The sequence below is a fragment of the Emys orbicularis genome, chromosome 13 (genome assembly GCF_028017835.1).
Source record: "Emys orbicularis isolate rEmyOrb1 chromosome 13, rEmyOrb1.hap1, whole genome shotgun sequence".
NCBI classification, from domain to species: Eukaryota; Metazoa; Chordata; order Testudines; family Emydidae; genus Emys; species Emys orbicularis.
The window spans coordinates 36,850,482-36,877,040 of NC_088695.1; the positions used below are offsets into that span (position 1 = coordinate 36,850,482).

At 46.6% G+C, this 26,559-nt stretch overlaps 1 protein-coding gene across 1 annotated transcript in view; it reads right to left on the reverse strand.

Annotated features, from left to right (window-relative positions):
• Positions 1-26,559, reverse strand: part of TMEM104 (transmembrane protein 104) — a 66,473-nt gene that overhangs the window by 8,900 nt on the left and 31,014 nt on the right. The window contains exon 9 of the mRNA XM_065415725.1: positions 17,162-17,255. Within this exon, the coding sequence (XP_065271797.1) occupies positions 17,162-17,255 (94 nt within the window). The remainder of the gene's footprint in view (positions 1-17,161; positions 17,256-26,559) is intronic.

The window sequence follows — 26,559 nt, forward strand, 5'->3', positions numbered from 1 at the left end:
CTAGGCGACGGAGCGTTTGCTCTCCCAGTCATTTGATTTCTCCAGTGACAATCTGAAAGGTGCTGTGCTACAGACTCTCAGTGTGCACAAGTCCCCCATAATGCCCGGGCCAGTGGAGCGGACTAGACTTTGTGCTGAACTCTGACTCCAAACACTGTTCCTTCCTCAGGCACTTCCCAGCAGGAATGTCTTAATGATCTTGGGGAACTGCTCCCGAGCACTCATAGGGGCAGCAGGCTGCAGACCAGCGGCAAGCAGTCATACTTTGCAGAGCAACCTCCGTTTCTATTTTCGGCCGGCATTATCCCCTTCGTGGAAGAGAGACTGCAACAGGGATACAAACAGTAAGCGAGACGTGGATAACTGCATATATTTGCTGCAGCTCATGAGTTGTGCTCTTTCCAACATCATCCATTCCCTCAGCCTGGAAACCATGATTAACATTAAACGAGCATCACCAGGTTACGCAGACATCTTGCTCTACATGTCATCCCTTCTAATGAACCGGAGCAGCGCTGGGTGCAAAATGCTGCCACACCATCTTGCTATAAAAGGAGGCCCCCTATGCCTCATTGCCCCCATCTGCCCATTTAGAACTGTTTGTTTAAGCAGGCGCCCTGTTACAGCTTTGACACATTTGCAGCAGAGCCATCCATCAGCGCTGGCTGACGGTGTGACAGAGCTTTCCTCTTGAAGCAGAGAATCAATATGCCAGGGGATAACGATAATGAATCACCCTCTCGCAATGCACACCACTCGCTTCCCATCTCATACGCAAGGCAGCGTGATGGATTCGGGGAGGGAGGTGGCACCGAAAGGGGAAGAGGAGGGGAGTAGGCATAGTCTCCCTGGGCCGGCTCCCTATGGAGATGATTCCGGGAGAAGAAACCACCTCCTTTTTCGAACTCATCTACTGCAGTGATCTCCTGGACCTTTGCCAATCCAAAGCACATCATTTTATGCAGAATGAGAGCACACTGGCTGGGAGCCCCAGGGCAGCTAGGTTGTCCTAATGGGCTTGGTGGTAGCAGGCAAGCACTGGAGTTTGGAAGGGCTCTGTCCCATTCCAGCTGAGAAGTGAGAGGGAAGTAAACTGAACAAAAGCAGAGGACGGCTGAGCTGTCTAAGCCTAGGTTCTGAAATACCTAGACACACTGGCAAGACAGGGTTCAAGTCACTTCATCATTCCCAAGTAGAGTCATTGAGTTGCACATAGCTTACGGTGCGGTTCTTTGGGAGGAGATATTAAAAAACGGAGGCCTTGTCTGCTCCGTGTGGACATACAAAATCCCAATGGCACTTTTTGGAAGGGCAAAGATTTGCCTTGGGAGGTCCTTACCCAATATTGTTGCTTACCCATTGCCACAGAGGGCACTAGCCACCTTGTTATTTCCCTTGACCAGAGGAGGTGGCTGCCTTTCAACCGTGCTCAGTGTGATTAAACCCACTGACCCTTTGGGATCTTCAAATCGTATAAATCTTTCGCCTTTTACATGTAAGCTGTTAAGATAGCTCACTATTACTAGTCACGCTGGTAAAACAAACCTCTGAAATAAGCCCTGATCGGACTCCTATTGACTCACTCTGCATTAACCCACATGTCCTCCCCAGAAATTGTATGATCTCACCCAATCAGAGGTCATGAGCCCCAAGCCTCTTGGAACTGAAATGGACACGCTGCTCTACACTTTAGTTAACGGTTCTGTATAAGAGGATGACAGAAACAATGTGAGGTGGAACCATAGTGGTCTAGGCACAGTGATAGAGGCGATGAGTGGATCTGCCTCTGTGGAAGTGGGAGCTAATCTTTGACCTGTGTGATGGTGGAGCCTTGAAAGCACAATGAGGCAAGAGTGTCCCTATCTCTGGGGAGCCGTGGGGGCTTGTAAGGAATACAGATGGGCACCTGTGATGAAAACGAGTCAGAGCCATTAGGGGGAAGGTGGCATCTCTGCTTCTGGGAGAGTGTTTTACTGATCTCAGACTAGGAGGGGGAAGGAAGAGTTTTTGGCTCTAGAAAAAGTTAGAGAGCAGTAAGAAGAGCTCATGGCCTCAGCGTGGACGGTTCATACAAGGTAAAGCAGGACTTTGGCTAGAGGACAGTTATTTCACTAGTTTGAAGTCTGAGGCTCAGTCTACATGGCATGGAACCGTAGCTCACCCAGGCAGCAAAAGTGCAATGACACATGCTGAACTTCTCAAGATCGTACAACGTGGAGTGTGACTTGTGGAGAAAGGCAAAAAAACGGAGGTCAGAGGAATAGTGTATCTCATCTGTAACACCGATCACCCGGACATTCCACCCACGCTGGCAGCTTTCACTAATACCCTCTGCCACCCTGCCAGAGATTACTGCTGCCCTGGCCCTGGCCCAGGCCCAGATGCAGAGACTGTTTCACTCACAAAAACAATTAAAAAAAACACGAATCAAGTCTTTCAGCTGTCAAAAGCTCTAGGATAGGATTTTACTGCTGGAAAACACCAACTCTCTGCTCCTTTCTTCCCTGCTCATGGCAATGTTTGCTACAAGATAATTAAGCAGACTTACAGTAACCTCCTCCAATTGCAACTCCTGCCATTAACTCTGTCATTCCTCTCTCTGATCCCATATCAGCTGACATGCTGTACACATGCTGCATGCCGGGGCACCTTGGGGAGAGAACACACTGTTTTGTACTCTGGTGTTATCACTGCTCCTTCATCTGTACACATGGGAGAGGAAAACTTAGGCAGCAAAGGGACATTCTTCACTTCCGCTGGAGATCACATGTCAAGTTATTTTCTGCCAACACTCCTTGGATCACCGATGGCACTGTCCTCAAGCCATTACACCTGGCAGCTAGTCCCAGCTCTGCTTCTGGTATCTAGACTCCTGGTATCTAGTCCCTGCTCTGCTACTGACTTGCAATGTGACCTTGGACCATCCACTTAACTGCTCTGTGCCTCAGTTTACCATTCTGTAAAAGGGGGATAATACTTTCCTACCTCACAAGGTCATTGTGAGGTTCGATTAACATTTGCACAGTTGGAGGCGCTAGGGCAGTGCAGAGTGTCTGAAGCCAGTGAATCTGTCTTGAAGCTCAACAGCCGCACCTGCTCTGGTTTACTTGGGTCACTCCATTTGCCAGTGATTTGACATCTCTTGTCTGAATAATGCTCTGTATTAAGCATCCTTATAGACTCGGTGGAATGCACAGTTGCTCTCACTGTTGATGTTCACTCTCTCCATCCCAAAATCTGCACAGGTGTCCTCATTCTGGATGTCTTCACAGAATGCGGAAGTGGGTAGTAATCTGCTCCAGTATGCGCCACAGATCTTTCCGAACTGGCTCTGCACCCCATCATAGGCAGCCATTGCTTTATCTCCTCCTGACTGGAGATGACGTTCTTTTCAGGAACATTAACCTCTCTGGCAGGATCTTACCAGTCCCATCCAGCACTGTGTGTCACTCTCAATTTGCATCTGAAGCTATCAGGGTGCTTTCACTCATGCCGGCACCATTTCATCCCATCCCACCCTGCAGACAACACTGAAACAAGCTTCTCAGATATGTTTAAAAGCAGGCACAGAAGAGAAGCATGGCCTTTTAACTAACTCTTCATAAATATATTCGCTTCTTAGTGAATTATTTATCCCAGAGGGCTCCTAAAGCGGCTTTCTCCTCTCCAAAAGGGACCAAGAAAAGCAGGACGACTTGGGGAAAGAATGACAGTCAGTGTCCTTAAGGCAATCAAAAATGCAATATAATGTCCTGATTTATAGTTCAACTCCCTCCTTCCCCCTCCCAATGGAGGGTGTAAAGAAGAGACTAAGGGCAGAGGTCTAACTGGTCCTTCCTTAAGCTGTCACAGTAAGCTCTGTTTTTAATCACCAGAAGAGCAGCTGCCTAGAGGACTGTACAGTGGCAAACTAATCTCCTTGCAGGAGATTGAAAATATAAAAACTTCAGTTATTGTCACTACCCTTACACCAGCCATGGCTATAAGTCTTGCAGTCTCCCTTCTTCCCCATCTGCTAGAAGTCGTGTTAAAAAAAATAGCAAGCTGGCCTAAGGATTTTAGGGTGGATGACCTCCAGCTTGGCCGGTTTAAATTTGAATCAGGACAGCAGTGACCAAAAGTCACCACAACATCTGAACTCCGTTCAGTGGTCTACGGGACATGATCCTGGACTAATTCCCAGAGGACAAATGTCTGGTATATAAGCCTCCATCGCAATTGTTACACCACTGGCGGTCAAAGTGGAGATGCCGAGGGATGGAATTGGTATGGAAAATGACCTACCCTCTCGGCCCTCAAAGCATGAGGAACATTGGGCAGGTTATTCTTTGCAGCCTAAGTTGTATCTGTTCTGTGGATACAGAAAGGACTTCAGTGTCCAGGGCTGTGAATCAGGCATCTTGCACCAGCACTAAATTCAGATGGGAGAAGACACCTATCACCAGCCTATCTAAGAACAGGAAAAAAATTGGCGAAGGATCTCTATCGCTGAGCCTGGAAGTGGAAGCTGAGCAGCAAAAGCTATAGCTGGATATTAAGTGTCTGTGTGAGGTGGAGGCAGTGAAGGGGGAGGCAGCAGAGGCAAAGAGAAAGGGGGAAAAGAGATTTAATTGATGATCTCAAGTTTATCCCCAGAACTTGGGCCAGGATTGTGACTGACCCACTTTAAGAAGTGCAGTGACCAGGACTGATGTACTAATTGTCTGATCTGAATGCACCGCAAAGCATAATGGGTGAGAGAGGAGAGAGAGAGAGAACACTGCAAGCCAGCAACAGCCAAAACTGAAGGAAGTTTATTCCTCTCCAAAATGGATCTTGATTAAAATGCAATACTTTCTAATAACTACAAATGGAGCATCTGGAGCAGAGCATGCAGCAAGTGCCCCGAGTGAAAGCTGTCTGGGAACATTTGCCAGTGAGGATACAATAACCGAGGCAATACTCATGCTGCCAATCTTTAAAGCCAGAGGTCTCTGCTCATAAAGCTGGGAGTTCCAGGCTGTAACAGGTTGCAATTAAATCGGTTTAGCTGCTTAATACACAATAGCTCAGTGTTTGCCACTGAGCTCCAGCCCACCAAACGCTGTCCTTTCGTTCTCTTTCCTAATCCATATCCTTCCCATGACACTGCTGGAGATAATCATCATCCAACAATGCAAAGCGTGCCCCACGGTTCCCACTGGTGAAACCCCTGGCATTCCCCTGCGTGGCTTCAGACCCGGAGATTTTCGTTCTGCCTTTGCCAGATTCTGAGCTGTGCGCTGTGGTACCCAGACAGTCACCAGTACCCAGGAGAGCATGTGGGATACTGCTGAAGAAGGTGGGGATAAGGTGCAACCGTGGCACTGTGAACCTGGCCTCCTTGAGTGCTCCTGGGTAAATGATGGGCTGAAGCACTAATTAGGTCACTGAGAAGTGCAAGTGTGGGTGGAAATACCCCATCTAAGAGAATGCAGTAGAAACAGGTCAGCTCTAGAAGTAGAGGAAGAGAAATTCTACGTGGTCATAATTTTGGGGGACCGAGTCAGGCCGCTGAGTCCAACCTAAATCATTGCCTCCAGCCTCTGTCCTCTATCAACACAGAGGAGGAGGAACTACAGACCGAATGAAAAGCAGAGTATTTCTTTGGGATATTCTGGGCATTTTAGATAAAAATCAAATCTCTCAAGGCTGATTCCTTGACCAGGGTGTAAAAGCAATATTATTCCAAGAACTGGGTTAGCCAAACTGCATTAAAGGATCCACTCCAAGAGTGCTTTAACCAGGCTAGGGAACAATCTTCTTGTACCGCTCTGATAATTTTACAACTGTTTTACATTACTTTGGGGGCGAATGCGTATAGGAAAGGGGAAAAGGATGTTACAATACAGTTCCCGGTAAAGAATCCTTGGCCAAGCTGATGCGAGAATTCGTACTAGCATCCTATTCGCAACAAACACATTTCAATGTTATAGCTAGCAAAGTTTTGACTTGCAGTTGTCTATAAAAGTAACAATATTTGAAGAGCGCTATGGCCCAAATATTAGAATACTAGCATGCTGGCAAGATGAAACTGTGTTCATTATTCTACAACTGGCTTAGAAAATAAAAGTTTTAAGGTTACCCCAATTCAAGACCTAGGCTAAAACACTATAATCAGAACCTGGATCCTTCCTGCACTGTCGGATGTCGCTTAGAGCACAAATAAGGCTCCACTATCCCCGTCTATTTTAATAACATAAGAACGACCATACTGGGTCAGACCAAAGATCCATCTAGCCCAGTATCCTGTCTTCCGACAGTGATCAATGCCAGGTGCCCCAGGGAATGAACAGAACAGGTAATCAAGTGATGCATCCCGTCACCCATTCCCAACTTCTGGCAAACAGAGGCTAGGGACACCATCCCTGTCCATCCTGGCTATAGCCATTGGTGGACCTATCCTCCATGAACTTATCTAGTTCCTTTTTGAATCCTGTTATAGTCTTGGCCTTCAAACCTTGGGCCACTCTTTGCATGTCCCCTTTGTTGCTAAGGGCAGTAAGTTCTTCCTCTAAGTAGTGTTCCATAGAGGGATTCTTTCAGTTGGCCCCTTTTGGCTGTTCCTCCAGCTTCCCAATGGCATGGACAGGGAACAGAAATACATTTTTCTGTATATACTGGCAAAAAAGAGCCATGTTATACCACAACCATATCAATAGCACAACCAGGCCTTATGTTAGGAAATTTTTTAGATAACCATCTTATAGCCTACTAGCTTCCTACTCGGTTTATTAGATCCTGCATCTATGTGGAGCACATTCAGAAATTCTCCGAGAGCTGGTCTAGAGCCAATGCAACTCACTGGCCTTAGCAACAGCGAGAACACTAATATAAACTGGGCTATGGGATTTTTAACCACTGTTATGTAACCTGTTCAGAGCAGGACTAGAAAGCTGCTAAAAACATCTGAGCTTGGTTTATGCTACTGCTCCCACCATGGCTAGCACTGGTATTCGGCCAATTCTGGAGGAATTTCTGAAAATGACGAGGGTAAACAAGTGTTAATTATTTTATTCCTATTCATAAGCCCGGTACAGTGATCTGAAACAACGCTTACAACTTTGTAACAAGCTGTGTTTAAGACGTGGCTCTTGAGAGGTGCTAACACGGTTTCAGGTCTCCATATAACCCGAGTCTTTAGCCATTGCCTGGTCTACTCCACCTGATGAAATGTACTTGTGCCCTCCTTGCTCTTATCAAGGTAACACAGTGAAATGCTTCTCCATACTAGTCTTTGTTTTCAGAGGAGTTCTTTGGGCCCAACAGGCCCAACCAATAGATTCCCATCCGTTTGGTATCGCCAATGTTATTGCACTTGTACTTTCAAGCCTCAGATCATTTCAAGGATTCCCCATGCCCCTTGGCCTTCTGGGTGCTTCAGTAGGTGTCCGCCTCAGCTGCACACAAAGAGCTTCCGCAACATCAAAAAAATAAAGAATGCTTCAGCTGGATGCAGCAGCCCAGCCAGGGGAAGCTGAGCCCCAGGCCTGGTTGTTCCTCTGAATTCTCTGACCTGGACCAATTTCTCTTTGTGACGCAGGTGCTAGCGTTCTCAGGGTAGCTTATTGTTCACGGAGAGATGAAGTCTTTACATCTCATGGAGAAAAATGACCGCTCTAGACTTTGTTAATCAAAATATTGCTTCTGAGAGCGTATGTGTCAAGGCTGTATTCCCACTTTGAACTTTAGGGTACAAATGTAGGGGCCTGCATGAGGACTTCTAAGCTTAACTACCAGCTTAGTTTTGGTCCGCTGCCACCATTCCCTACCCTGGGAAGCTTTTAGAAACTTTTCACCAATTCCCTGGTGAATACAGATCCAAACTTCTTGGATCTTAAACAAGGAGAAATTGACCCTTCCCCCCTCCAACTCCTGGTGAATACAGATCCAAACCCCCTTGGATCTTAAAACAAGGAGAAATTAATCAGGTTCTTAAAAAGAAGGCTTTTAATTAAAGAAAAAGGTAAAAATCATCTCTGTAAAATCAGTATGGAAAATAACTTTACAGGGTAATCAAACTTAAAGAGCTCAAAGGACCCCCACCCCTCTGTCTTAGGTTCAAAGTACAGCAAACAAAGATAAACACTCTAGTAAAAGGTACATTTACAAGTTGAGAAAATAAAGTAAAACTAAGACGCCTTGCCTGGCTTTTTACTTACAAGTTTGAAATAAGAGAGACTTGTTTAGAAAGATGGGGAGAACCTGGATTGATGTCTGGTCCCTCTCAGTCCCAAGAGCGAACAACCCCTTAAAACAAAGAGCACACACAAAAGCCTTTCCCCCCCCCAAGATTTGAAAGTATCTTGTCCCCTTATTGGTCCTTTGGGTCAGGTGTCAGCCAGGTTACCCGAGCTTCTTAACCCTTTACAGGTAAAAGGATTTTGGAGTCTCTGGCCAGGAGGGATTTTAGTACTGTACACAGGAGAGCTGTTACCCTTCCCTTTATAGTTATGACACGCCCCCCAAATCACAGATAGTGTTGGACGTTTGGTTCCACACTGGCTGTAATTTCTTCCTGGAGTTCTAGGAGAAAACAGAGTTAACAAGACACATGTACCTTTAGACATACTACTGATTATATAAAAACTAACAATATGTTTTATTTTAAGAACAATTGTTAACCAGTTAACTCTGGGAAACTTTCCCGGGAGAGTGCATCAGCCACTTTGTTAGAAGCTTCCGAAATGTGTTGTATTTTAAAATTAAAATCTTGGAGAGCTAAACTCCACCGAAGAAGTTTTTTTGTTATTTCCCTTGGCGGTATGAAGCCACTGTAGCGCAGCATGGTCTGTTTGTAGTTGGAAACGCCGTCCCCAAACATATGGGCGTAGCTTTTCCAGCGTGTACACAATGGCGTAGCATTCCTTTTCGCTGATTGACCAGTGGCTTTCCCTCTCAGACAGTTTTTTGCTGAGAAACACGACAGGATGGAATTTTTGATCCGGTCCTTCCTGCATTAAAACTGCTCCTACGCCCCGCTCGGACGCATCTGTGGTTACTAGGAACGGTTTGTCAAAGTCTGGGGCCCTTAGCACAGGGTTAGACATGAGTGTTGCCTTAAGCTGGTTAAAGGCCTTTTGACACTCATCAGTCCACTGAACTGCATTTGGCTGTTTTTTTTTGGTTAGGTCTGTCAGCGGGGCGGCAATTTGGCTGTAGTGTGGTACAAATTTCCTATAATATCCGGCCAAGCCTAAGAAGGATTGGACCTGTTTCTTTGACTTTGGAACCGGCCACTTTTGGATAGCATCCACTTTGGCCTGTAGGGGATTTATAGTTCCTTGACCCACCTGGTGCCCCAGGTACGTCACTCTGTTTTGGCCTATTTGACACTTTTTAGCCTTAACAGTTAGTCCTGCCTGCCGGATGCGCTTGAAGACTTTTTCCAGGTGCTCCAGGTGTTCGGTCCATGAATCAGAAAAAATGGCCACATTATCGAGGTAGGCAACTGCAGATTCTCCCAATCCCGCTAAGAGACCATCTACAAGTCTTTGGAAGGTGGCGGGTGCATTTTGCAACCCGAAAGGGAGTACATTGAATTCATACACCCCTGCCTGGGTGACGAAGGCGGACCTTTCCTTAGCGGGTTCATCTAGTGGTACTTGCCAGTACCCCTTGGTTAAGTCTAAAGTAGAGATGAATTGGGCATGTCCCAATTTCTCCAATAGCTCATCTGTGCGTGGCATTGGATAGTTGTCAGGACGAGTTACAGCATTTAGCTTACGGTAGTCCACGCAAAAGCGTATTTTCCCATCTGGTTTGGGAACTAGAACCACTGGAGATGCCCATGCACTGGTAGAGGGGCGGATTATACCCATCTGTAGCATGTCCTGGATCTCCCTTTGTATAGCAGCTTGGGCATGAGGTGACTCCCGGTAGGGTGGGGTTCTAATTGGGTGAGCATTACCTGTGTCAATGGAGTGGTATGCCCGTTCGGTCCGTCCTGGAGTGGCTGAGAAAATCGGTGCAAAGCTTGTGCACAGCTCCTTGATCTGCTGTTGCTGCAGACGTCCCAGGGTCGTGGAGAGGTTCACCTCTTTCACGCCACCATTTCTTTTTTCTTCGTAGTAGACACCTGCAGGCCACTCCGCGTCATCTGTTTCCTGGGCTGTAAACTGGCAAACGTTTAATTCTCTGGAATAAAAGGGCTTAAGAGAATTAACATGGTATACCTTAGGCTTTATGTTGGAGGTGGGGGAGGCTATGAGATAGTTAACAGCTTCTAGGCGCTCCTGGACCGTGAATGGTCCTTCCCACGACGCTTTCATTTTATGGGCCTGGAGCGCCTTTAAGACCATGACTTGGTCTCCTACTTTGAAGGACCGTTCTCTGGAATGTTTATCATACCAGGCCTCTTGCTCTTCCTGAGCATCCTTTAGGTTTTCTTTAGCAAGGGCTAAAGAGTGTCGGAGGGTGCTTTGTAGGTTGCTTACAAAGTCTAGAATGTTAGTTCCTGGAGAAGGCGTAAACCCCTCCCATTGTTGCTTCACCAACTGTAATGGCCCCTTAACCTCGCGGCCATACACAAGTTCAAATGGTGAAAACCCTAAACTGGGATGTGGTACAGCCCTGTAGGCAAAAAGCAACTGCTGCAACACTAGGTCCCAATCATTGGAGTGTTCATTTACGAATTTACGTATCATGGCCCCCAAAGTTCCATTAAACCTCTCCACCAGACCATTGGTTTGATGGTGATGAGGGGTGGCAACCATGTGATTCACCCCATGAGCTTCTCACAGGTTTTTCATGTTCCCTGCCAGGAAATTAGTTCCCGAATCTGTAAGTATGTCGGAGGGCCACCCTACCCTGGCAAAAATGTCTGCTAATGCCTGGCACACACTGTTAGCCCTGGTGTTGCTTAAGGGTACAGCTTCCGGCCATCGGGTAGCAAAATCCATGAAAGTCAGTACGTACTGCTTTCCTCTGGGTGTCTTCTTTGGGAAAGGACCCAGAATATCCACAGCTACTCGCTGAAATGGGACCTCAATTATGGGTAGTGGCTGGAGAGGGGCTTTAACCTGGTCTTGGGGCTTTCCCACTCGTTGGCACACCTCACAAGACCGGACATAATTAGCAACATCCTTGCCCATTCCCTCCCAGTGGAAGGATTTCCCCAACCGGTCTTTGGTTTTGTTCACCCCAGAATGGCCACTGGGATGATCATGGGCTAAGCTCAAGAGCCTTACCCGATACTTAGTGGGAACTACCAACTGTCTTTGAGGATGCCAGTCTTCCTGGTGCCCACCAGAAAGAGTCTCCTTGTATAAAAGTCCTTTTTCTACAACAAACCGGGATCGGTTAGAAGAGCTGAGAGGCGGTGGGGTGCTCCGTGCCGCGGCCCAAGCTTTCTGAAGGCTGTCATCTGCTTCCTGCTCGGCCTGGAACTGTTCCCTTGATGCTGGAGACATCAGTTCCTCCTTGGACTGTGGACTGGGGCTTGGTCCCTCTGGAAGCGATGCAGGTGCTGGGGCTGTTTCCATTGACTGTGAACCGCTGTCCGCTGGTGCACTATGTGGTATTTTAGGCTCTGGCTGAGCCTCTTGGGTAGGGTTATCTGCTGCTTCCACCAGTTCAGACTCGCTGGTGCCCTCTGGCATTGGAGTTGTAGACGGGCTTGCAAGCGCTGGACTCAGTGCTGGCAATGGTTCTGGTGCTGGTTGCGTTGCCAGTTCCGGTTCTGGGACTGGCTTTGGCTGGGTCTCTGGGATTGGATCCACTACGGCTGTTGCAGTCGTTGGCAGGGGATCCGGTTCCACCACCTTTGTTTGGGTCTCTGGTAACACAGACGGGGCCCTGGTGGACGGCTCAGGAACAGGGATGGGGGTGAAAGTTTGCTTAGCCTGGCTGCGGGTGACTATTCCCACCCTCTTGGCTAGCTTCACATGGTTGGCCAAGTCTTCCCCCAGCAGCATGGGAATGGGATAATTGTCAGACTGCAAAAGTCCACATTCCTGACCAGCCCTTGTACTGGACATGCAACTTGGCTGTAGGCAAGGTTACAGACTGTGACACAAAGGGTTGAATTGTCACTGTAGCCTCCGGGTTGATGAGTTTGGGGTCCACTAGGGATTGGTGGATAGTTGACACTTGTGCCCCAGTGTCCCTCCAAGCGATAACCTTCTTTCCGCCCACTCTCAAGGTTTCCCTTCGCTCCGAGAGTATGAGAGAGGCATCTGGGTCTGGGGATCTTTGGTGTGATTGGGGTGTAATGAACTGTAATCGGTTGGGGTTCTTGGGGCAGTGAGCCTTTATATGCCCCAGTTCATTACATTTAAAACATCGCCCTGCTAAGGTATCACCGGGGCGATGTTGGTTGATGGAGACTGGTGTGGTGGGGTGAGAAGGCGTCTAGGGTTTCCCTTGGGATGTGGGTGGGGCCTTGGGTTGTCCCCGGTGATAAGGTTTTGTTTCGGCTTGCCCCTTCTGATATTCGCTCCAACTGCTACTAGCTTTTTTCTTTTCTGTCACCTCCACCCATTTGGCTCCAATCTCCCCCGCCTCGGTTACAGTTTTGGGCTTCCTATCTAGGATGTACCTTTTTATTTTCTCAGGAACACCCTCTAAAAACTGCTCCATTTTTACTAGGGAAAGCAGATCTTCCAGAGATTTAACATTTGCTCCTGATACCCAGGCATCACAATTTTTGTCAATGTGGTAGGCATGCCGGGTAAATGACACATCTGGTTTCCACCTTAGGGCTCTGAACCGCCGACGGGCATGCTCGGGTGTTAGCCCCATTTTGAGTATGGCCTTGTTTTTAAAAAGTTCATAACTGTTCATGTGTTCCTTAGGCATTTCAGCCGCCACCTCTGCTAAGGGTCCACTGAGTTGCGGCCTCAGCTCTACCATGTACTGGGTTGGAGTGATGCTGTATCCAAGGCAGGCCCTTTTAAAATTTTCGAAGAAGGCCTCAGTATCATCGCCTGCCTTGTAGGTGAGGAATTTCCTGGGATGGGAAGTGGTACCTGGAGAGGGGTTGCTAGGATGGTTTGATGCATTCTGCTTAGCACTTGCTACTTCCAGTTCATGCTTCCTTTCTTTTTCTCTTGCCTCCTCTTTGGCTTTTTCCAGCTCCATCTCTCTCTTGTGGGCCTCCTCTTGGGCCTCCTCTTTGGCTTTTTCCAGCTCCATCTTTCTTTTGTGGGCCTCCTCTTGGGCCTCCTCTTTGGCTTTTTCCAGCTCCATCTCTTTTTTGTGGGCCTCCTCTTTGGCTTTTTTCCCCTCTTTTATGGGCCTCTGTTTCAAGTTTTTTAATTTGAAGCAGTCTTTGATGGTTTTTTTTATTTTTTTTTTGCTTTTAGTTTGGCCAGTTCTATTTTGTTAGCTACTTTTTTGGTAGTCATTTTTCTGTTTTCTTGTGCTGGGTCACACCCCTCTGCAGTTGACTGAAACTGGGATGTACTTAGCTCTGGCTGCTGCTGAGTTAACAGAGACTTTCTAACAAGCTACTCCCGAGGATGTAAAAAGAAAAAAAAAAAACAATTCAGCTTGTAAATTGCCTTTACCAGTCAAAGTTTGCTCGCTTTGAACCCTTCTCTTAACAAAGGACCTTGTTAAAAAAAACTTAACACCTCTGCCTTCAGGCAAGGAGAGATAAGATATGCATCTATCTACCTTCAGCTCTGCTTTCCAAGCAGCTAGAAGGAAAAAAAACTTTTTACTGGCTTTTGGGTTTAAAACGAATCCCACCGCTACCACCATGTCAAGGCTGTATCCCCACTTTGAACTTTAGGGTACAAATGTAGGGGCCTGCATGAGGACTTCTAAGCTTAACTACCAGCTTAGTTTTGGTCCGCTGCCACCATTCCCTACCCTGGGAAGCTTTTAGAAACTTTTCACCAATTCCCTGGTGAATACAGATCCAAACCCCCTTGGATCTTAAAACAAGGAGAAATTAATCAGGTTCTTAAAAAGAAGGCTTTTAATTAAAGAAAAAGGTAAAAATCATCTCTGTAAAATCAGTATGGAAAATAACTTTACAGGGTAATCAAACTTAAAGAGCTCAAAGGACCCCCCCCCTCTGTCTTAGGTTCAAAGTACAGCAAACAAAGATAAACACTCTAGTAAAAGGTACATTTACAAGTTGAGAAAATAAAGTAAAACTAAGACGCCTTGCCTGGCTTTTTACTTACAAGTTTGAAATAAGAGAGACTTGTTTAGAAAGATGGGGAGAACCTGGATTGATGTCTGGTCCCTCTCAGTCCCAAGAGCGAACAACCCCTTAAAACAAAGAGCACACACAAAAGCCTTCCCCCCCCCCCAAGATTTGAAAGTATCTTGTCCCCTTATTGGTCCTTTGGGTCAGGTATCAGCCAGGTTACCCGAGCTTCTTAACCCTTTACAGGTAAAAGGATTTTGGAGTCTCTGGCCAGGAGGGATTTTAGTACTGTACACAGGAGAGCTGTTACCCTTCCCTTTATAGTTATGACAGTATGGCTCTGTGAAGAGGCGAGTGACATTTGATTATCACTCAGATCAGAAGGAGAAAGAGAGGAAACAAGTTTCAAAGGCAAGGATGACACCGTTCCAAACACAAGCAGAGACGACCTTCACATGCAGCTCTCTCTCTCCGCTGCCAAGAGACATCCTTTCCGCTACTGTCATCTTAATCTTTAGTACACCTGGGGCAGTGCAGACTGATTCAGCCACTGCGGCTGGGAAATCCACAGGCTTTCACGGAATGGGGGAAAGGGACAGTGTACGTCCTGCAGCAGACCCATTGGAGGCCAATATTAACCGCTAAGGACAGAGAGTAGAGATGGGCCAGCTGTGCAGAGGACTGGCTTCCCGGCAAGCACAAGTTCATGCACTTGTCCAGGTCAGCCTATCTGAAAGGGGAGGTGAAGCGCAGACGGCACTTTCTGAAAGAGGAGAAGCAGATGTGTCCCCTTAACTGCGTAAAAGCCAATGTGGATCGGCAAGCCTGGTAGAGTTGCCGAGTTTGGCTCTGGTGCTCAGGATAGGTTCTAGAAACAACTTCACCACCACTCTGCTAGAACAGGCCAGGAAATGCAGTCACAGATCCTGGAGAGAGGGAGCGGTGCCTGGCCTTAGTATATCAGAAGGATACAATCAGCACACCAAGAAGCCCAAACTAAGCATAGGGGCTTAATCCTTCCCTCAAGCTTTGTTTGCAGTTCCCCCTCTCCTACAAGCTCAGCAATAGGAGCCTAACCCCAACCCAAGTGCGTGGATTCACCCCCTCCCCAAGCCCTGCAGCAGGACTATTGCTCTTGATTTACTGTATAAACCCACTTTCCTTTTAAGAATCTTCTTTTCTAGTAAATCTATTACTCACTGAATCCATTGCAATAAGTAGCCACTGAGGTACCACTGGGGCCATTAAACATCATTATCTGGGACAGACATCCCCTAATGGCCTGACCCGGGACTCAATCAGGCTAAAGCATAAATTTCCCCTACACCTTTCCAAACAGTACGTCTGTCAAGGAAAGAAAACCTTTGGGCCAAGGTTTAATGATCACCCTCCCTATACTGGAGGCAGCTGGCTAGGGACAGACCAATGGCAGGCCAGCCAGGTTGTCTCAGAGACGGGAGGCTTGACTGATGCATCTGCAGGAAAAGAGGAGACTGGGTGATTGGAAATGGGCCAGTGAGAGGAGAAGGGATTATATTTTTTTGCTACCTTTAATACCCCTTTAATGAGATAACCCCTCCTTCTGGGGAGCATGGGGCTTTCAAACCTTTCATGTGCTCAGGCAACAAAGGAGAGACACCGACATTCGAGATTTTCACACCATATGGGGTCAGTGTTCGTTATTTCAAACGGCTCAACATTTGAGGTTCTGCAGCTTAATCTCATCCACCACGGGAGCTTCATTTCCCTAAGCAACACGACCGATAAACCTCAACTCAGATATTTTCATCCAGCTCCCCTTGAGTACTGCTGGGGGTTTCAGATCAGGATCACAGGCCTTTGAACTTGGCTAACCGAAATTGGCCTTTACTGCGTACAGAGGTAATACTGAACAGGTGACCTATCTCATAGAACTGGAAGGGACCCCAAAGGGTCATTGAGTCCAGCCCCCTGACTTCACTAGCAGGACCAAGTATTGATTTTTGCCCCAGATCCCTAAGTGGCCCCCTCAAGGATCAAACTCACAACCCTGGGTTTATCAGGCCAATGCTCACACCACTGAGCTATCCCTCCCCCCAATCCCACAGGCTGAACTAGAGAAAGTTGTTTTTCCTTCCTGACATGGGCTGATGATAGGTATCAATTCTCAAATCTGGGTCTGGAGTGGACGGAGATAAACACTCAGATCTAGAAGCTGGGCAAAACACAGTGTGCAAGTATGCAACCTCTTCCTGAAATGTATGCACGTGGCCCAGATTCACGGCAATTAAGTCCTTGGATGACTGACAAGATTCAGGGTGGGTTCTCCATTAAATGCATCAGTGCTCTAAAGAGCAAACTAAAGTAGTCACCTCCTGCCACAATGAACCCTGTCTTGATGGAATGGATTCATCCCACTTATTTCCAAGACCTGGATCCTGAAGAAATTGACCTGATGTTCAGGAGGGTCCATTGGGAGAACCGCCACACCAAGCCACAAAATCCAACAGCCTTATCAATAAGAAACATCTTTAAAATGCCCATCCTCCCCTGCCTTAACACTGGAAAATCCAACAGTTGGTGTTCCAGTTGCGAAATGGACAGTCGGTCAACATGGATAGTTCTCTGATCACAAGAAGCAGAATTTCCATGCATCCCTTAAAAAAAATCCTTTTTAAGCTTCACTTTTTAGTGAGATACCATAAAAGACACACAAGGGGCTTGGGGAAGGAGGCAGAGTGCCTACTGAAAACAGCTTGTGTTAGTTATGAAGTTTCTGAGGCAGCCTATGGTGCACCAACGGCAAGACACTTGGGACTCAGCACCATTTTAGAAAGTGTTAAATTATAAAACTCGTGTCTAAAATGAAGGTGACCCTGGCTCAAAAAAAAAAAAAAAAAAAAAAAAAAAAAAATCTATGGTTGACTCAGGTCTTTGAGAGGGTAGGATGTGCAGGCCATGACAGAGTTACTCCAACATCTATATACAATACCCGTGATTCAGTTTCCATCAGTAGTGATAGGGGTGAAGGCTTGCTAAAACTGAAGAAGTTCATGGACTCACCTATCCATCTCATCAGGGATGTCATGATCTGCAGATACTTGGTCTTCTGGACATTAAAAAAGGTGAAAGGACCCAGTAGTAGAATAAATGCTGCCTGGAAAGATTAAAGAACAAAACAGGAATCAGGCTAAAAACCAGAATTTTGCTAATAAGGCCAAAAATCAGCTTCTGTTTGACACCAAGATTTCTTCACTAGTTAGTTTTAAAGCTGGATTGGCTGAGACACAAGGAGGGGACAAACTAATTGCTCCATGTCAGATTATATGCCTCAGGCAAACAGAGCTCAGGATCCTCTTGGCTTCCTGACACCTGTACAGCACGCTGTTACTGACAAATTTTAGTGCAAGCTATCAGCATAACTTTACAGAACATTAAATATTAAACCTCTTTGTCTGGGTACATGCTCAGTTTAGGTCTTGATAGCTGTAGCTGTGACCAGTCTGGTTGAATTAACATTGATGGGCCTGCCTTGAGGTGTGCTAGCCTGAAAAACAGTGGAACCTGCCAAGTGACTAGGGTGAACCAGCTCCAGCTAAACTAATCCCTGATGTGCTACATTTTCACTTTTACAATGAAGCATTAACAACAGAAAGTGACATATGAAAACCACACCCATGAACTGAAAACTGTGAAGATAAAGGGCCCCCCAGCGCCTTTGCTATTAAGGAACACTCCATGCAGAGTGGGAAACCAAAGCTACCACCAGCAAGGGCCCTTATTAGGCATCCAGCAATTTTAATCACAGTTAGCAGACAGACCGCAGAGGGGTCTCTAAAGGCTAAATTGGGGGACATTGCACTACCAGGATCTGCTGAATATCTTGCAGCTTCCCATCGCACACCCATAGTCACTTGGCAGAAAGCAGGACTAATTGAGAAGACTTACATTTCCTTCGACATCACACTTCCCCCTACTTTTCCTCCCCAGTGCAATAGAGACATAGGGTACGTCTACACTTACCGGAGGGTCCGGCGGCAGGCAATCGATGTTCTGGGATCGATTTATCGCGTCTGGTTTAGACGCGATAAATCGATCCCGGAAGTGCTCGCCGTCGACGCCGGTACTCCAGCTCGGCGAGAGGAGTACGCGGCATCGACGGGGGAGCCTGCCTGCCGTGTCTGGACCCGCGGTAAGTTCGGACTAAGGTACTTCGAATTCAGCTATGTTATTAACGTAGCTGAATTTGCGTACCTTAGTCCGAAGTGGGGGCTTAGTGGGGACCAGGCCTAAACAGGTGACAGAGCCGTGACCTCTTATCCAACCTCAGTGGCACTGAGAGGGGCGAGGGGGATGAGGTGCCAATTACCTAACAGACTAATTAGCCAAATCAGATAACAGGAAGCACTTTAACACACAGAATGTCAAGGGCTTGAAAGAGTTCTGAGCACCCACTGGGCGAAGCTAATGTGGTATCAAGAGAGGTTGCTTTTATTGAGAAGGTTGAGGGGAGGAGGAAGGGAGTGATACAGGAGGGGAGCTTTGCACACCCTTTGTTTTTGTGGGGGGTGGAGTGTGAGACAATCAATCAAGGACTGACTCAGACTCTCATCAGTAACATGTGCAAGCAGTAGGATACAAGACAAAGGCCCAGAAGATACCAGCACATGCTGTGTCCATTTGCTTGGCAACTAGTAAGATTTTTTAAAAATAAACAGAGCAATACTTAGCATTTATATAGCTCTTTTCATCCATACATCTCCAAGCACTTTACAAAGGAAGGTAGGACTCCACTTTACAGATGGGGGAAACTGAGTCACAAAGAGGCTATATGACTTACCCAAGGTCCCACAATGAACCCATAGAAGAGCTGGGACAGAACCCAAGTTATTTAAAGACACGCACAACTCCAGGAAACTTTTCTAAACCCGTTCCAGAAAATATGTTATGCAACTGGAATAATTTCACAACACAAATATTGCCAGGTGGCCAAAATAAACCCAGGGAGGGGACTGGGAGTCAGAACTTTTGGATGAGATCACCCAGGAAGCACAAAAGGTATTTCAAATATAACTGACAAGTCTTAGACAGCAAAAAGAAATATCAAGGACTTTTCCGTTCTAATACAATTGAATTAAAAGGGTTATAGAAATTAGATTTTTTTTCTCTGCCCTTTTCCTTTGATCTCCTTTTTGTGTTATGCTCCCTGAATTCCCTCCATCCCCACCCCGCCTGCAGCCTCCTCTCTACTGACTGCCATTCAGTCCCAAAGCAGAATGCAACCTCCAAGGGTCAGAAAGGTGGGGATATCATCATCATCATCATCAAGGATACAGATGCAGCCCAATGTACATATGGAGAATGCAGGTGAAAGATGACTAGCACCAACGAAGCAGAAGCCAAATCTACCACCACTGAAATTACAGACCCGTGCCCAACTAGCCTCTCTTAGAAACACGCTCCAACTGTTAACATAATCCCCCTTCAAAAGAGATGATTAGCTCATGCATCACTAAGAGCTGAAACAAAACGACAGACGAGGGATGGTGATAATTAAGGAACAGGTGTCCTCTGCAAATTAGAGTACACCAGAACCAACTGGCAAAACAGCACCTTCATCCAACGCAAGGACAGACAAAGGGCCCCTAGGTAGCAAAGAGGGAAGGTTTGAGGTCTGTATCTGTCTCTGAGCACAACTGCAGCTTTGGTGCTTAAGTAGAGGATGCAGGGCCTGATTGGTGTGTCCATCTCTAGACACACTTGTAAACTGAACCTGGAGAGGAAGCAGGGAACTGAATTTTGTAACAGCTGTGGGTAAAAATATAAAAAGTCCTTTTGGGGTTTTCCCCTCTAACTTCTGCACGGTTATAAATTCTCCAGCTCCCAAGCAATCTTGATCTACTAAACCCATTGATCAACTTCAGAGAACAGCTTCAAACTCTCCCCCCTCTCTCAAGAACTCTACTCCTCAACTTATTAGGAGTGAGATGAACACAAATCATCATGCCTGGAGGTATGGATTTCCCCCCACCCTTTTCTAACATTGTTCATCATAAAAGCCTGGTTTCAAGGAGCGAGGTGTGAGATGAATTCAAGAGCAGTCTAAACACTACATTACCTTCCCGATCCAACTCCCATCAATGAACCACATTGGGCTTCCAAGGATCAATAAGAACAAGGCAATGGCTTTGACTGAGATGAATCAAGTTGCGCAGATTTGAGAGCAGACAGTGCTACATGCTGAATTGTCTTTAAATGAGAAGTAGAGAGTAGTGGATGGCATTAAATAGCAAAAATAATGGCCATCAGTTCCAAACCAGAAGCTCTTCCATTTAACCGGAAAAGGAGGATCAAGAGATCAGTTTTAGTCCAGTGACTGGGCCCATCCTGACTAGCTCAGAATTGGAGAGCTGAAGAGACAGACCAGCCTTTTCAAAGATGTTTCAGATACAAGGCCTTGCAGCCTATTGGAAAGGTGTGTATAGGAGAGGAGGAGATAAATATGAACATGTAGGCCAAGATTTTCAAAACTCAGTGTTTAAAAATAAGCGCTCTGTGCCACCCCATCCCACCCCCCAAAATAAAGATGTAAGTACCTAAATAAGTAGGCAGTAGTGTTTCTCTCGGAGATGGGAGAAGTCAGCCATATTTTCATTCCAAGGATTTTTCAAATCATTGTGTCTTCATCACAAGCTGCCAAGTTCACACTGATCCAGCTTCTCCTCCCCGAGAAGTTAATTAACTCCATAATTGCCGTTATCGCTTTACCCTCTTCCTGAAGAAAAGGTGAGCCTAGACTGGCATCTAGGACACAAGCCACCTCATCTGCCAAAAACATTTTCTAGGCTCAGTTCTCTCTCTAAAGTGAGCTATTTTACAAACCCTGACTCATTACATGCGACAGTCAACAAAGCCTAAGTCTGTTCAGAAAAACGGCATCCGCTACCCTCATGGAATTCAAACGGCACTACTCGTTACACACTAAGCAAGAGCTCTTGCATTTTCCAGTTCAACTCCCCTGCTTTCTATCTTAGAAATATCTACGGCCTCGATCACCCCGGCTACTAAGTTTTAGCAAAATAACCTGAGGCAGAAGGAACAGGCAAATCTTTAACTGAAGTGGATTATTGTACTCTGGTGGTTTACAACTACAGACAACGAATGGAGGCTCGTTCAGTTCAACCTGAACAAGGAAGAAGAGATGTCAGCCTTTCGGCTAAGATGAAGTGCTGTGTCTAAGAGCTCCTACATCCCCTATGGGGGTGGGAGAAGGGAATCCTTACCATGCCCTTGCAAGGGATTGGCTCAGTTTTCGGAGGGGGTCATTCCCTAATCTCTCTCCTCCAACCCCTTCCATTACAAAAGAAAAATTAAAAAATATACCTACGCCTGTTGCAGTCATGAACAAAAAAATGAAAGCCTCTTCTCCTTGCAAAGTCCTGTTTGTGTTGAAGCCAGCATGACCCAGTACATAACTAGATGGCAACGTGTTTGTGGCTTTTACTGAAGATTATGTTTCCAGTCAGAGAAAATTAGAAGCTTGCTAGCACAGAAGAGGAAACAGCTTGTCTCTCTGAATTATGCTCTGCCCTGCAGGCCAGCGAACTCGATAGTTGGGCAGTTCTTGAAGTGTTAGGATGCCTCCTCCCTACCCCCCCCCCTTTTTTTTCTGGCTATAACACTGCCAAGGTTTGGGGGTTACAAAAAAACAAACAAACAGGAATCCAGCTGTCAGTGGCTTCCTAGCCTCTCCCTCTGTCAGCTCTTAATACTTCAAAATGAAAGACAGGCCTGTTGACTTGGAGCCTTCTTGCTGCAGGGACCAAGATGGGATTTGCTGTTATTGCTAGAAACACACACAGCAACTGAAAAAGAAATACAGTCTTTGTATTGAAATGTGCATGCCAGGTAAGAAGTAGACAAGCCACTTAGGATAAGATTACACTTACAAAGAAAGATCACAAGAAGGAAAGGTAAGTACTAATGTAGTTATGTAAACTGGATGGCTGGAGTGCCTCAGTCAACATCCACTTGTGACAATCAGCTGAGATGCTCCAAGAGAAAGTTTCCAGGTATCAGACATATTGATCAAGAATCGAATCAGTGTAGAAGGTGCCTTATGCCAGAGTCAGAGGGTTTTGTTGGCCAAACAGGCTCTTTATTGGATCTGGAGGACGCGTCATTGCTTATTCTGAACACTGAGGACTTGAGCAGACCACATTTTATTGAATTTGGCTCTTCTCTCACAGCTTTTTATAAAGCAATGGGTCTCAGGGAGTAGAACTAGCACCACGCACTCCGTAAGTAAATGTCTGTGTGCTGAGAGTGTGAATGCACACGCCTGCCAAGGGACACTGATGAAAACAAGTTTCATTCACAACTGCCATTGGAACTTGCTTAGTTGCCTTCAAGATCTAATCTGCAGAAAAAGCATCCACAATGCATTTACTGAGAATTAAACTAACCTGAATAACTACTGTACCTTTTTGATTCAGAGCCTGGAGGATCCCCAAATTCTGAGCAATGTTTGCTTAATATGAGAACTAACCCCACAACCCCAGCCCGCTAAAACTTGACCCAAAGCAACAGCCAATCCCAAATCAAATCTTTGCTCTGAGGCTCCTGGTTCTGACTGGTGGCAGAAGTGTGGACATCTCACATGCAAGGTTGTTCTGATGGTAATTCCCACCCAGCGTCTCTGACATTGGTGACTGCACATCACAAGTTCCGAGCAGCCCTTTTCTTCCCACTGAAAGGGGTGAGGGGATACAAATAAACTTACTCTAAACATGGAGAAATCTGGCATTTACATGCATAAGATTTAGATTGAGATTTAGATCCACTGGATCTCTTTGGTAAACTGCTTTACCTCAGTTGGCAGGCTAAACTGGATGCTTTACAGACGCTGCAAGGCTATGGATAAGGAACATTCCCATAGCAGAGCAGAAGTTAATGAAGTGACGGCTCCGAGAGGAAAATGGTCCCTGTTAAGATTAGTTGTTTAGAAACAGAAGCAAAGAGTCTCCTTGAACAGAGTAGAAAAAGCAGTCACTTCATAGCTGTGTCAAATGAGTAGTAATTCTGATGCCAGCTCTGCCTGGGTGAGATGTCCCTAAGCTCATCAAGCTACACCGGCAGCCTAGGTGAATGCTGGAAGCGATGGAGACAAATGCACCATGGCTAAGAACAGCCTCTGACAGCCAGCTGGCCTAGCAGAAACACCTGATGAGCTCTGTGACATCTGGCCTGCTCGGGAGCCATGACCCTGCTCCAAGGTGTGAGGGCTGCATAAGAGCCCCTGCTCTGGCCCCTGCCTGCATCAGGTTCTCCCCTATAAATGACATTTAGAGAACAACAGGGGAAGAGGAACTTGAGTTTTAACACTGACGACACAGGCAGAAATATGTGATTTCATCCCCTGATCTGGGGATTGATCCAAAGACTATTGAAGTCTACAGGAGGCGTCTTTCCACTGATTTCAGGGGGCTTTGGATCAGGCGTTCAGCGAGCGTAAGGACACTTCTGAAGCCAGTCAGAATGGTTTAAGCCACACTTCTGCCTGAAAGAACTTACCAGGTTTTAGGCTCCCCCCAACATGGTGTTTCTGTTCATTGTCACTGAGGCTAAAACAGCCCAGAGTGTTTAGCCACTAAAAATGTTACCACTACTGACTTACACACACCCATTTGCAGCCTAGGTAACCGCCACAACAGCCCCACCAACCTAATCCCCACACCCCAGCAGCCTTAGCCAGTCATACCACAGGCTGCAACGCTTATAAGGACCAATCTGTTACAGATTTCAAGAAGAGAGGCTTTGTGGGGCTCACTTCCTTGCAGTTCCCCATCTCAGACCTCCTTCCAAGCCTCCTCTGCTGTCCCCCCTCGTGACAGAGGACACACTCGTCCCTCCTGCGTGATCTCAGCTCTCCAGCTAAAGTGCCAGATGGCACTTTACTTAGGGCTGCGTTCCAAGCTTCATCCTTCACCATCTATGGTAAGATATAATATACGAAAAAGGAGACTGATTGTTCATACAAGGTTCCCTCCAGACCCTTTATAAAAGCTTAAAGAAGAAAGATGGAGAGACAGAGCCCCCAGCGGCTGGCGTGTGGACCATGGCTGCTGCTGTGCAGACTGGCAGGAAGTTATCAGGAAGCACGTAATTATTGACTCTCTTATTTAAATTGGTTAAAACGATAACCCAGCAGCAGAAATGGGATTGCTCAAAGAGGCTGAGAGGGTTTTTAACCTCTTCTTCCCCCCTCCGGGCAGTAATGAAGTTCCACGGAACAATGCTGCCTTCATTAGACACTGCATGAGTAATACTTATGGATAAAGTGTAACTGGCCTCAATTCTACCCCCCAGAGTAAAGGAGAGCTACTTTGTCACAGACATCTGCTGCCAAAGCATTGCTGGTAATTAACATGCAGCTCTCAGGATACACCATGGGGGTTTTTACAGTCATAACTCATAGGGAACATATTGCCCGTACAAAGAGCAATCTTCACAGCTGGCATTCTCCTTCGATACACAGGGTCTACACAACATGGCTGGGTCAGAGGTTGAATATTCTTCTAGAGCCAGAGCGACAGCTGGTGAAAGCTGGGATAGCGGCACTGAAGTAAGGGGAGCGATGCCTACGACGCCAACTGAGGACATCGCCCCAGTGCGCTGAGGAATACATAGAGCCAGTGGTGGCATTACTGCCTAATGGCTGGTCAGTGGCCTACGTTAAATGCATCTGCTTGTTTAAATCCAGCTCCAAATGGACAAGTGTCCACCCCACGAAAAACACTATCACAAGTCTTGACCTCATTGGGGGTCTCAGAGAGACTAAGGACTGAATGGACCAGAGACTGAACCTCCCCTGTGGCCCCTAGATAAAGCCCCTCGACATCAAGGCCGCAGCACATTGAAAGGGCAGTGTGGTGAAGTTGGCATGGTGCTGTCCTGGCTGTACCTTTGATGTAGATGAAGAGAGGGCTGTCAGAATCCTGAGCAAGCACATTTCAGTGAGTGCTAAGTTCACTTACCCTCCCCCCGCCAAAAAAACCCAACACCCCCTCCCAAAACCAACCACTCAATTCCCTCCCCTCCTAAATTAAACAATCCAAACACGGCAAAGCGTTTTCAAAAAGTCATCCTATGCAAAGATTGCAGTCCCTGGCACACACAGCCAGGACTGGAGCCAGCAGCAAGCTTGCAATCTCTGGTGTAAATATGCTTCCATAGTCATTTTTCACGAGCAAGAGAAAGATGGAGACCAGCAATCTCCCGAGGTGACTGCCGTCTAATTCTCCATCGATGGGGTATTTATGGTACAGTCACCTGCAGTGTCTTGCAGTCACTTTAGCGCCTCCTTGACCCCTGACCTCCCCTACTCTGCATCTTCTAATTACATCCGAATGGAGCGGGAGGGGAGCAAAGAAGCTGATGGCAGTAGGAGAGCAGAGTTTGAAAGAGGAATGTCAGGTGCGTGATACATGGCAGCCCCGCAGAGCGAAGTTGCAGAGCTGGGCCTGGCTGTGCCCTCCACAGACTGACCTCAAAATGGATCCGAAATAGAACAGGAGCCTTCCTGACACGGAGTAGCCTTGAGGATTTTTTGCAACATTAGCGAGCAGTGCTATAAACAGATTAATGAGCTTCATCTAATAAAGTGTGAGAGCATAGTCATTACTACCCCCCCGACAGACACTGCCCTACATCTATGCAGATAGTGGAGTATTGGCTGCTAACACTATCTTTCTATTTAATATAACCCCCCCTCAGGTTAGATAGCGTTAAGGTGGGAGAAACAAATAGGCAGCGTGGCATATAGGCATGGAAGACCTGCAAGCATGCCTCTCCATGAGCTTTTCAGGTTAGGAGGTCCCTGGGGATCTGCCGTCATTAACTCTTCCCGCCTAGCACTTCACCACTGAGCTGTAGTCTACTTTCCTTCTCCTACTTTCCTTCTCCTCACTTGCACTAAATTCTCGGTATGGTTTAACATTCATTTCAGGGGCCAGAGTAACCCTCCAGGCAATAAGGGAGACTCATCCCAATTCACTGTTTGGTGAGTCATGGGGCAATTGCCTGGAAGCACATTAAGGGTGTCCCATGCATTGTAATTATAACTCCTGCTTTTATGCCGCAGTGCTAGGGGCTACCTGTGGAATTTGCTCATGCTGAGCCTTCTTCCTCCCCTACTTTGTCTAGTGCACACTACACAGACTGGTGTAATAAACCCTCTGGATCACTTCAGGGATCATTTCTGCCCAGAAAGGTGACACCGATCACAGTTTGCTACAGGACAAATCTGGCCAGTCTTGGGTTATCTATATTTATGGTAGCGCCTATAATTTTGTCATCAGTAGCTTCTGTTTTGGTCTAAAGATCACGGCTTTGGTCAAGATAACATCAAATATTTCACCCAAACAAAAGCAACAGCTCACAGGATCATAGAATTGTACGGC